General features: G+C 33.5%; 1 protein-coding gene across 1 annotated transcript; it reads right to left on the bottom strand.

Annotated features, from left to right (window-relative positions):
• Positions 1-5,917: 5,917 nt before the first annotated feature.
• LOC139517956 (leucine-rich repeat and immunoglobulin-like domain-containing nogo receptor-interacting protein 2) lies at positions 5,918-10,663 on the bottom strand. The gene is made up of 2 exons (XM_071309515.1): positions 10,541-10,663; positions 5,918-7,819 (listed from the first exon to the last, which is right to left on the bottom strand). The coding sequence occupies exon 2, from the start codon at positions 7,808-7,810 to the stop codon at positions 6,233-6,235; it is 1,578 nt and encodes a 525-aa protein (XP_071165616.1). The 5' UTR covers positions 7,811-7,819; positions 10,541-10,663; the 3' UTR covers positions 5,918-6,232.
• Positions 10,664-11,598: the final 935 nt, after the last annotated feature.

Genomic DNA, 11,598 nt, shown 5'->3' with positions numbered 1-11,598 from the left:
CAGCGTTTCCGGTTTCTAGAAAAAAAGCAATAAACAAATATAACACGCATAATTAAAAGCTGCCGATTTCGGATCTTGATCTATATAATGAGGCGCTGTTCAAGTCGCCGTGAGCGCTCTATCCCCTCAAGAGCAATGGTGTAATAGTACAACTTGTTTAGTTAAATTAAAATTCTGTTTAATATTAGATCGCCCATGTTAAGAGTTGTGTACATATATTTGAGGTGTTCAGAAACAGCAAAGATAATTGTTATCATTATAGAGAAGACTTTTTCACTATACAAATTTCTATTTAGTTGAGCACTTTTAAATAATTGTTAAAAGTTTGGCAAAAACAGATCCTCTCCTAAGAAACATTTTAAATAGCTCTGATTTCTTATGTTAGCATGCTACAATAAATAGAGATTACATGGATGCTTGCTGGGCGGAACGGAAAAATAAATTAAAAAGTTTAAATCAGATTCAACTGGATCACTGTCTCTAATCATCGTCGGAACGGGCTGTTGAAGGCCCCTTTTTTAAAATATAATTACCGATGGAAGGAGAAAGACTTTTTGTGTAACCTGCCTTTGTGTTAAATTTTTTATTATTGATCAAGTCGAAAATGCTATCTAAAACACATACCACTCATGCAAAAAGAGGTGTCAGACAATTTTTTTTATCATACTGCTTTAATTACATTAAAGATGTCTGTTTCCGTTTTTTCCGTTAAATACCAATTCCTCAGAGCAATTGGTACTTTGCGGAACGGAACGGAACAGAAAAATAAATTAAAAAGTTTACATCAGATTCAACTTATCACTGTCTCTAATCATAGTCGGAACGGGCTGTTGAAGGCCTCTTTTTTAAAATATAATTACCGATGGAAGGAGAAAGACTTTTTGTGTAACCTGCCTTTGTGTTAAATTTTGTATTATTGATCAAGTCGAAAATGCTATCTAAAACACATACCACTCATGCAAAAAGAGGTGTCAGACAATTTTTTTTTATCATACTGCTTTAATTACATTAAAGATGTCTGTTTCCGTTTTTTCCGTTAAATACCAATTCCTCAGAGCAATTGGTACTTTGCGGAACGGAACGGAACGGAAAAATAAATTAAAAAGTTTACATCAGATTCAACTTGATCACTGTCTCTAATCATCGTCGGAACGGGCTGTTGAAGGCCTCTTTTTTTAAATATAATTACCGATGGAAGGAGAAAGACTTTTTGTGTAACCTGCCTTTGTGTTAAATTTTTTATTATTGATCAAGTCGAAAATGCTATCTAAAACACATACCACTCATGCAAAAAGAGGTGTCAGACAATTTTTTTTATCATACTGCTTTAATTACATTAAAGATGTCTGTTTCCGTTTTTTCCGTTAAATACCAATTCCTCAGAGCAATTGGTACTTTGCGGAACGGAACGGAACGGAAAAATAAATTAAAAAGTTTACATCAGATTCAACTTGATCACTGTCTCTAATCATAGTCGGAACGGGCTGTTGAAGGCCTCTTTTTTAAAATATAATTACCGATGGAAGGAGAAAGACTTTTTGTGTAACCTGCCTTTGTGTTAAATTTTTTATTATTGATCAAGTCGAAAATGCTATCTAAAACACATACCACTCATGCAAAAAGAGGTGTCAGACAATTTTTTTTATCATACTGCTTTAATTACATTAAAGATGTCTGTTTCCGTTTTTTCCGTTAAATACCAATTCCTCAGAGCAATTGGTACTTTGCGGAACGGAACGGAACGGAAAAATAAATTAAAAAGTTTACATCAGATTCAACTTATCACTGTCTCTAATCATAGTCGGAACGGGCTGTTGAAGGCCTCTTTTTTAAAATATAATTACCGATGGAAGGAGAAAGACTTTTTGTGTAACCTGCCTTTGTGTTAAATTTTGTATTATTGATCAAGTCGAAAATGCTATCTAAAACACATACCACTCATGCAAAAAGAGGTGTCAGACAATTTTTTTTTATCATACTGCTTTAATTACATTAAAGATGTCTGTTTCCGTTTTTTCCGTTAAATACCAATTCCTCAGAGCAATTGGTACTTTGCGGAACGGAACGGAACGGAAAAATAAATTAAAAAGTTTACATCAGATTCAACTTGATCACTGTCTCTAATCATCGTCGGAACGGGCTGTTGAAGGCCTCTTTTTTTAAATATAATTACCGATGGAAGGAGAAAGACTTTTTGTGTAACCTGCCTTTGTGTTAAATTTTTTATTATTGATCAAGTCGAAAATGCTATCTAAAACACATACCACTCATGCAAAAAGAGGTGTCAGACAATTTTTTTTATCATACTGCTTTAATTACATTAAAGATGTCTGTTTCCGTTTTTTCCGTTAAATACCAATTCCTCAGAGCAATTGGTACTTTGCGGAACGGAACGGAACGGAAAAATAAATTAAAAAGTTTACATCAGATTCAACTTGATCACTGTCTCTAATCATAGTCGGAACGGGCTGTTGAAGGCCTCTTTTTTAAAATATAATTACCGATGGAAGGAGAAAGACTTTTTGTGTAACCTGCCTTTGTGTTAAATTTTGTATTATTGATCAAGTCGAAAATGCTATCTAAAACACATACCACTCATGCAAAAAGAGGTGTCAGACAATTTTTTTTTATCATACTGCTTTAATTACATTAAAGATGTCTGTTTCCGTTTTTTCCGTTAAATACCAATTCCTCAGAGCAATTGGTACTTTGCGGAACGGAACGGAACGGAAAAATAAATTAAAAAGTTTACATCAGATTCAACTTGATCACTGTCTCTAATCATCGTCGGAACGGGCTGTTGAAGGCCTCTTTTTTTTAAATATAATTACCGATGGAAGGAGAAAGACTTTTTGTGTAACCTGCCTTTGTGTTAAATTTTTTATAATGGATCAAGTCGAAAATGCTGTCTAAAACACATACCACTCATGCAAAAAGAGGTGTCAGACAATTTTTTTTTATCATACTGTTTTAATTACATTAAAGATGTCTGTTTCCGTTTTTTCCGTTAAATACCAATTCCTCAGAGCAATTGGTACTTTGCGGAACGGAACGGAACGGAAAAATAAATTAAAAAGTTTAAATCAGATTCATTTTGATCACTGTCTCTAATCAAGGACGACGTGAGGTCAGTCTAGATATCATAATGCATGACTTGCAAATGCGTTAATTTCATGATAATTTATCAGGACAATCCGACATATTCGTCTACAGAATATTTCCCGATGTTATACATTATTACACATTTCACCTGTGAAGATGAGATTAAGTATACATTTGTGTTATTTGTATAAGGAAAACCGTAAAACACAGAAATTTTAAAGTTTGTTTTGTTTTAAAGATTTTTCGAAATTTTGATAAATGCCCCCTTTGGATACCTTAAATGAAATTCTGTTCCGTTCCGTTCCGTTCCGTTCCGTTCCGTAAAGTACCAATAGCCTCAAATTATAATTTGTTGATTTTATAGATTGCGTTCATTGGCATATGCTATGAGGTCTTGTTGTATCGATGTACATTTACATGCTAAATTTATTAAGGTAGAATCCTTTGCATATCTTAAATTAATTGAAAAATGACAATATTGTGAAACCAAACTTCCTTTATTAATTATTTGGACTCATTTAATATTATTTGTAGAATAACCACTGGTTGCTCCAGAAAATATTATGTCCCCTCTCCCCCAGGGAAAGCTCTTTTCTTAAATTTTATTTGGGGGTGGTTGTGTATGAAATACCAAAATGCAAAGGAAGTGTTGTTCTTATTAATTTTTAATTCTGTCGGTGCTGGGATTTTTTTTTTTTTTAAAAGGGCTTAGGGCTGTCCCTTAGGGGCGGACATAGTATTTTCTGGAACAGACATAATTTCATTAACACATGTTCAATTTAACAACAAATTTATTTTTTAAATAAGAACGAAGGTTAATCATAAGTTATGAATAATTATATACTGTTGAAATTGTGTTAAATTTCTAACATACATCATCAAAATGTGTATAATTGGCAAAGATACAAACATCTCAGTAACAACATAACATAATTATGAATCTGCAGTTTATTATAGGACCAGCAATAGAAAAAATATTGATGATGTGTAAACACAGGATAATTTTTAAGAACTGCTGTAATTCATAAGTTGGGATCAATTTATTTTTTTGTATTTTATAATTTATGATTTTTTTTTCAGAGATCTGAAACCAACACAAGACCAGCTGGGTCAATATTCCTAATGCACCTCCAAATGAGGAACTAATGCGCCATCAAATGAGGAACACAAAAGTTGTGTGTAAACAAAAATTGTCTCTGTAGTGATATTGAACATGTTTCATTTTTAACAAGTGACTGAGCTTTACCATTTGTGTTGATCTGGAAAGTAGAGGATCATAGTATAAATATGTAAAAACTATGGAGTTTTTTAATGTATTCAAAGTTTTAAATTTTCAAAGAAATTGTTGTGTGAAAAAAAATCGCACTTCGTATTCCGAAAATTTAACCACATATATGTGAAAATGTCTTAGCTTCGAAACAAGCCATCCTACATATCCAGTGTACTATATTGACTGAGCTAGAGTAGAAAACATTACCAATACCAACTACGTGTATGCAGAAACAATTGTGCAAATTGCCCAGCTGATTAGAGGGCAGAAAACCAACATTTGGAATGACATGTACAATGTATACAACCAACACAAGACTAAAATTTGGAATAAAAATTAAAAATTCAGAAACAAACTATTATTTTTTTTATTGGTTCATGTAGCTACATGTACATTGTAAGAAAAAAGGAAGTCTAAACTGTTGGATAGGTTTTGGTCTCTTGTGGACAGTTGTCTCATTGGCAATCATACCACATCTTCTTTTTTATACTCTCTCTAGTTGGTCAAAGGAAAAAAGCAATAGTTAGTTGAATTGAATTTCAGGTATTTTCTTCATTTGGGATATTTTTAGAAGTGTGTATGAATTGTGTAGAATATATATATTTATAAATTAGACAGTCAGATTTTGGGCCGATTTTCCTAGCTTGTAATCGTGTAGTGAATCCAGCTGAATGCATTTTCAGTAAATATTATGGTAAATATGGTAGTTTGTTGTATTTCTGAATAATTCATTAAAAATGGTTTTCCGTCGTCAAAATGAAACCTTCATTCTAGAATTTCCGCCATCATAGTGAAATCTGAGTTCTAGGCCACTGAAACACTAAACATTCAGAATTTGAAGCACTTACCAAGATGTCATGTTGAAGGCTGTACATGTACCTATAATTGCTAACATCATCAATATTTGATTTTAGGATAGAGGGTTGTCTTATTGGCCATCATACAAAATTTCTTTTTTTGAAAAGTATTATGTGTTAAAAGAAAGAAAAGTTGCAAATTTGTTAAATGGAAATGTGTAATTCTTGTACTTCAGTATTGCAAAAGTTAAAAACTTAAGACTTTATAAACCTTAAACACCTATTTTTGGGAAAACTAGACATTTATACATTTCACACTGAAACCTGCCAAAGATTAATAAAAAAACAACTTTTTGACAATTTCATATACAGCTGGCAGTTTGGAAATAGAGTACATATAAACAATTGTCCATCTTTCCCACATAGAAATATTTACAACTTAAAACGGGTCAAAAGAAAAAATAAAGACCCTGTTTACATACTTCTTCAATGGAATTGCATTGATTCTATCAATTAAATGAGGACAAGGGACATTTATAGTTGTGCTGTGACGTTGTTACAACGTTTTATGATGGTAATAAATTACGTCACAAATTACGTTGTGCCAACGTTGTGTGGATGGTTGTCAGCACGTGCCTTGGAGTTCACAAAATTACGTTGTACCAACGTAATTTTACTACGTTGTCACAACGATAGTATTACGTTGTCACAACGTAATGTCGACGTTGGATTGTTTACTGGGGTGTCACAAGTACACGGAAGCCCAACTCGCACTATCATTTTCATGTTCAGTGGACCGTGTAATTGGGGTAAAAACTCTAATTTGGAATTAAAATTAGAAAGATCATATCATAGGGAACATGTGTACTAAGTTTTAAGTTGATTGGACTTCAACTTCATCAAAAACTACCTTGACCAAAAACTTTAACCTGAAGCGGGACGAACGGACGGACGGACGGACCTACAGACCAGAAAACATAATGCCCCTCTACTATCGTAGGTGGGGCATAAAAACAACAGCACCATGCAAAACTTATATCACTTTCTACATATTCCATGTATCTTACATCAATGTTTCCTCTCTTGAGCGTTCGTTTCGGATCAGAGATTTATTTGAAAACATTTTTGTTATAGACTTGGGGTCTTCAACTGTAAATAGTGCTTCATCTAGATGTCTGTGATATTTAAACTGTATGTATTTACTGTATACATTCCGTCTACATGAGATCAATACGAGGCACACGATAAGCGCACATGAAGCTATGCTAGCAGCAATAAGCCCTGTGATTAAACGCGTTTTAGCGTCATTATGTGACGTCTGCTTGATAGGACATTTCATTTCAACTGCATTCAGTTTTAGTATATATTTTGTCTGTTTATTTAGTGCGCACGTTGATTTTTCGAGGTTCTGTCGAGTGCCACTTTGTTGTAACAGTTTACTTGTTTGTATCCAAATTAAATCACACGAGCAGGAAAAATTGTTTTGGCCTATTTGTAATATTTTCAAATTGTCCCAGTTAAGCATATTCTCATGCAAGGTCTGAAGAGCATTACCCTCGAGAAAAATGGTTTGCAGATTGTATGATTCAGGAAATGCATCTATTGGAATGTCCCGAAGTTTTTTGTTGCCTGTTATAAACAATTGCGTTAGTGCCATAAGTCCAGCAAATCCTTTTGATTCAATGGATTCCAAATCTTTAATGCGTGACAAGTGCAAACTCTTAAGACGATGAAGTGAGCCAAAAGCAGACGAGCGTACGGATTTAAATAAGTTCATGCTGAGGTCAAGATAAGTCAAAGAAGGTAAAGAATTTATTGCTGTTGGTACATCTTCAAATGTGTTGTTGGCCATATGAAGATACTCTAGGTTTAATGTCTGAACAGTCGAATTTCCTGCTGGAATACTAAATCCTTGAGGGTGAATCGCTTTGATTGTATTACCTGATAAATGTAATTTCTTTAACGTCGAACAACTTTTCAATGCATATGCATCTATTGCTGATATCGTATTATTGTTCATCAACAAAAAATCTAATCGGGGAGTTCGAGAGAAAAACGAAGTCGGCACTGCAGATAAACGATTGTTTTGAATATAAAAATCCTTAAGTGATGGAAGAATACTAAATGAATTTTCACGTATTGATGAAAGAAAATTGGTATCTAAATCTATTAATTCAAGATTAGGAAGACTTTTGAAGGCATTATCTTCTATGTGTTCTATTTTATTATGACCTAGATACAAATTTTTTAGGTTCAAATTAACAAAAATCCCTGGTTTAATCACAGTTAATATGTTGTTGTTTATTCTCAAATCAGTCAATTTTGTCAAAAATCTAAATGCACCTTCTTCGACTTTCGATATATTGTTGAATTCTAAATGTAACGAAGATAAATTTGTGAAGTTCCTAAAGCTCTCACTTTGAAGAGTCTCAATAGCGTTGTGGGATAGATCAAGGAGTTGAATAGTTGCTGAACTGGCACCAAAATCTGGAATGACTTTAAGTTTCCTATAACTACAGTTAGCAGTGTTACTCTTCCAATCACAGCTACAGTTGTTTACACATGTTTCGTTTTCATCTAATGCCAGCAGTCCATAAAATAGCATGAATTTAATCGAGATGAGTGCAACTAGGTTGGCCATTCTGTATTCCTGAAATAAAAATTTATATATGAACAAAGATTGTACGTGTACCGACAAATCGACATCTGATTAGTTCAGCCTTTTTCAACTGACTTTTATAGTTTATTTTTATGTTGAACTGTTAAACCACTGTCCCAGGTTAGGGGGAAGGTTGGGATCCCGCTAACATGTTTAATCCCGCCACATTCAGTATGTTTGTGCCTGTCCCAAATCAGGAGCCTGTAATTCATTGGTTGCATAGTTTGGTATTAATATTGATTCACTCATTGGGTCTTTGCATCGGAAATAACACATTTATTGTAATACCAGTTGTTGGCATGATACGGGTTATTCATCTTATATATTCTATGATGGTATGATACTAAATCCCTTACGGGTGGGATTGTACTTGATTTTCATATGATGAATACATAATCTTTCATCTAGTTTAATTGAGGTCTTGAGCTGGCATGTCAGTAACTGCTAGTATTCCTTTGTTCATTAATGCATCATTGTCATTTCGCTGGGTTTCTTCAGAATTTGATTAATAATATTGTTCACCAGTCACTCGTTTCATATGACTTTAAGGACATTTTTGTTCTTTATACATTTTAAATGCAACGAACTGCCATTTCAGAACGGTTTTACTCGATCCACTTCGTTTTTACAGAAAACTAAAACATATAATTGAATTTATTTGATGCAAGCGATGCGTACCTATATAATAGAGCTGTTATATGATAAATACTGAAATGAAATAATAATTATAGACCCCCCTAAAAATCCGAATAAAAAAAGTTAAGCTAGAAAATTGATACTTAATCCACCTGAACAGGATGTTTACAGACCTCGATAACCAAATAATGAAGTATTCTGGGCCTACTATCTACTGGTCCCTGGTGTCATAATATATAGCAAAATATCAAACCTCGATAACCAAGTAATGCCGTATTCTGGGCCTACTATCTACTGATTCCTGGTGTCATAATAGCAAAATATCAGACCTCGATAACCAAATAATGACGTATTCTGGGCATAATATCTACTGGTCCCTGGTGTCATAATAGCAAAATGTCAGACCTCGATAACCAAGTATTGCCGTATTCTGTGCCTACTATCAACTGATTCCTGGTGTCATAATAGCAAAATAGCAGACCTCGATCAACCAAAAAATGACATATTCTAGACCTACTATCTACTGGTCCCTGGTACCATAATAGCAAAATATCAGATCCCAATAACCAAATAATGACGTATTCTGGGCCTACTATCTACTGATTCCTGGTGTCATAATAGCAAAATATCAGACCTCGATAACCAAATAATGACGTATTCTGGGTCTACTATCTACTGGTCCCTGGTGTCATAATAACAAAATATCAGACCTCGATAACCAAGTAATGCTGTATTCCGTGCCTCCTATCTACTGATTCCTGGTGTCATAATAGAAAAATATCAGACCTCGATAACCAAATAATGACGTATTCTGGACCTACTATCTACTGGTCCCGTGTGCCATAATAGCAAAATATCAGACCTCGATAAACCAAATAATGACGTATTCTGGGCCTAATATCTACTGGTTCCTGGTGTCATAATAGCAACATATCAGACCTCGATAAACCAAATATTGCCGCGTTCTGGGCCTACGAACTACTGGTCCCTGTTGTCATAATAGCAAAATATCAGACCTCGATAAACCAAATAATGACGTATTATGGACCTACTATCTACTGGTCCCTGGTGTCATAATAGCAAAATATCAGACCTCGATAAACCAAATAATGACGTATTCTGAGCCTACTATTTACTGGTCCCTGGTGACATAAAAGCAAAATATCAGACCTCGATAAACCAAATTATGACGTATTCTGGGCCTACTATCTACTGGTCCCTGGTGTCATAATAGCAAAATATCAGACCTCGATAATAAAAAAATGACGTATTCTGGGCCTACTATCTACTGATCCCTGGTGTCATAATAGCAAAATATCAGACCTCGATTACGAAATAATGACGTATTCTGGGCCTACTATTTACTGGTCCCTGGTGCCATAATAGCAAAATATCAGACTTCGATCAAACAAAAAATGACGTATTATGTTCTACTATCTACTGGTCCCTGGTGCCATAATAGCAAAATATCAGACCTCGATAAACCAAAAAATGACGTATTCTGGGCATACTATCTACTGATCCCTGGTGTCAAAATAGCAAAATATCAAAACTCGATAACCAAATAATGACGTATTATGGGCCTACTATCTACTGGTCCGGGACTCCCTGGTGTCATAATCAGATAATAGCAAAATATCAGACCTCGATAAACCAAATAATTACGTATTCTGTGCCTACTATCTACTGGTCCCTGTTGTCATAATAGCATAATATCAGACCTCGATAAACCAAATAATGACGTCTTCTGGGCCTATAATAGCAAAATATCGGGTAACAATTTACAGGAAACGCCTATCAGGATAAGATTTCACCCATGACGTATCTTATATAGTCGATTCAAGATGTTAGAATAAAACAATAGAACAAGTGACTGTCAGGTTACTTCAATATGTGATGTAAACAATAACAAGTACGGCTATAGGCTATATCTTTACACACTTGACCTTAAATGGTCGTTACAGATGACTCATGCTATAAAATATGGACCATAAAATATACTTTAATCTACTTATCGGTTAGACGGGAGTTAAAACTCTTAACAGAAAAACCCAAACATTTAATAAGTACACCTACCTTATACAGCTAAAGTGTGACTATAATACACTATTATAAGTTACAATTTCGATACTATTTTTATGAATTAACACTAGCGTGACTCTATCAACGCCATCTACCGGACAGGTGTCGTGAAGGTATATCGATCACCCATAAATCGTAGTAATGTTATAATGTAATATGAAGCTTTATTTTCATTTGTTTGTTATGTTAATTAGTTTTAAACGATTTTAATGTCCAGTGAATGGACAAAAGGATTCGTCATTCAAAGTTAACAATTATACAACACACCATAAAAAAAATTTAAGAAGGCATTTGTATTTTACAAAACAAGGTGTTGCAAAATTTATAAATATCCGAGTCTTCAGTTGTTATAGTTTTCTCCTGATGAAACTCACTGATGATTATTTAGTTGAATTATTGATATAAATAACCTGAAAACCAGTTATTGTAACGTTTTCTCCCGGTGAAACCCACTGATAATTATTTAGTTGAATTATTGATATAAATAACTTGAAAACCAGTTAGTGAAACATTAAAATAATCAGAAAATAATATTAAAAAAAAAAACCGCGTTTCAAATCAAAAATTTTAGTAAAATAAACAAATGCATGTCACACATGTGAATATTCTCGTTCTAGTACTGAATTTATTATAGTTTATTTCAAACCAGAAGAAATACATCTTATAGGTATAAATATCATACATGCATATCATAACAGAGCCTTTTAAATATAATCGGAGGCAAGACTACATATTACAAATCATTTAGAGGATTGTCATACAATTTTGTATCTGTGGCGTATTTCTATATATATTAATTTATTATAAAACGAACTGAAATGACCGATAATATTTTTTTAACATAACATGGATTTATATCAATTGAATAGCGAACCATCGCATTTAACGAATACTTATATCCAGGTAATGTGTTATTTCCTATGCTACTAAAAGTTTTCGTTTATAAAATATATTTTATTCAACATAACAGAAAATTGCTTCATAGTTCTTAAAAGGCAAATTGTTGATTTTAAGTCTTGTGGGCCTTAACAATTTGTATATTATATAGAAGA

Source organism: Mytilus edulis, chromosome 3, assembly GCF_963676685.1.
Source record: "Mytilus edulis chromosome 3, xbMytEdul2.2, whole genome shotgun sequence".
Classification (NCBI taxonomy): Eukaryota; Metazoa; Mollusca; class Bivalvia; order Mytilida; family Mytilidae; genus Mytilus; species Mytilus edulis.
Note: the sequence above shows the minus strand (reverse complement) of the source record. Positions and strands in the feature narration are given on the sequence as shown.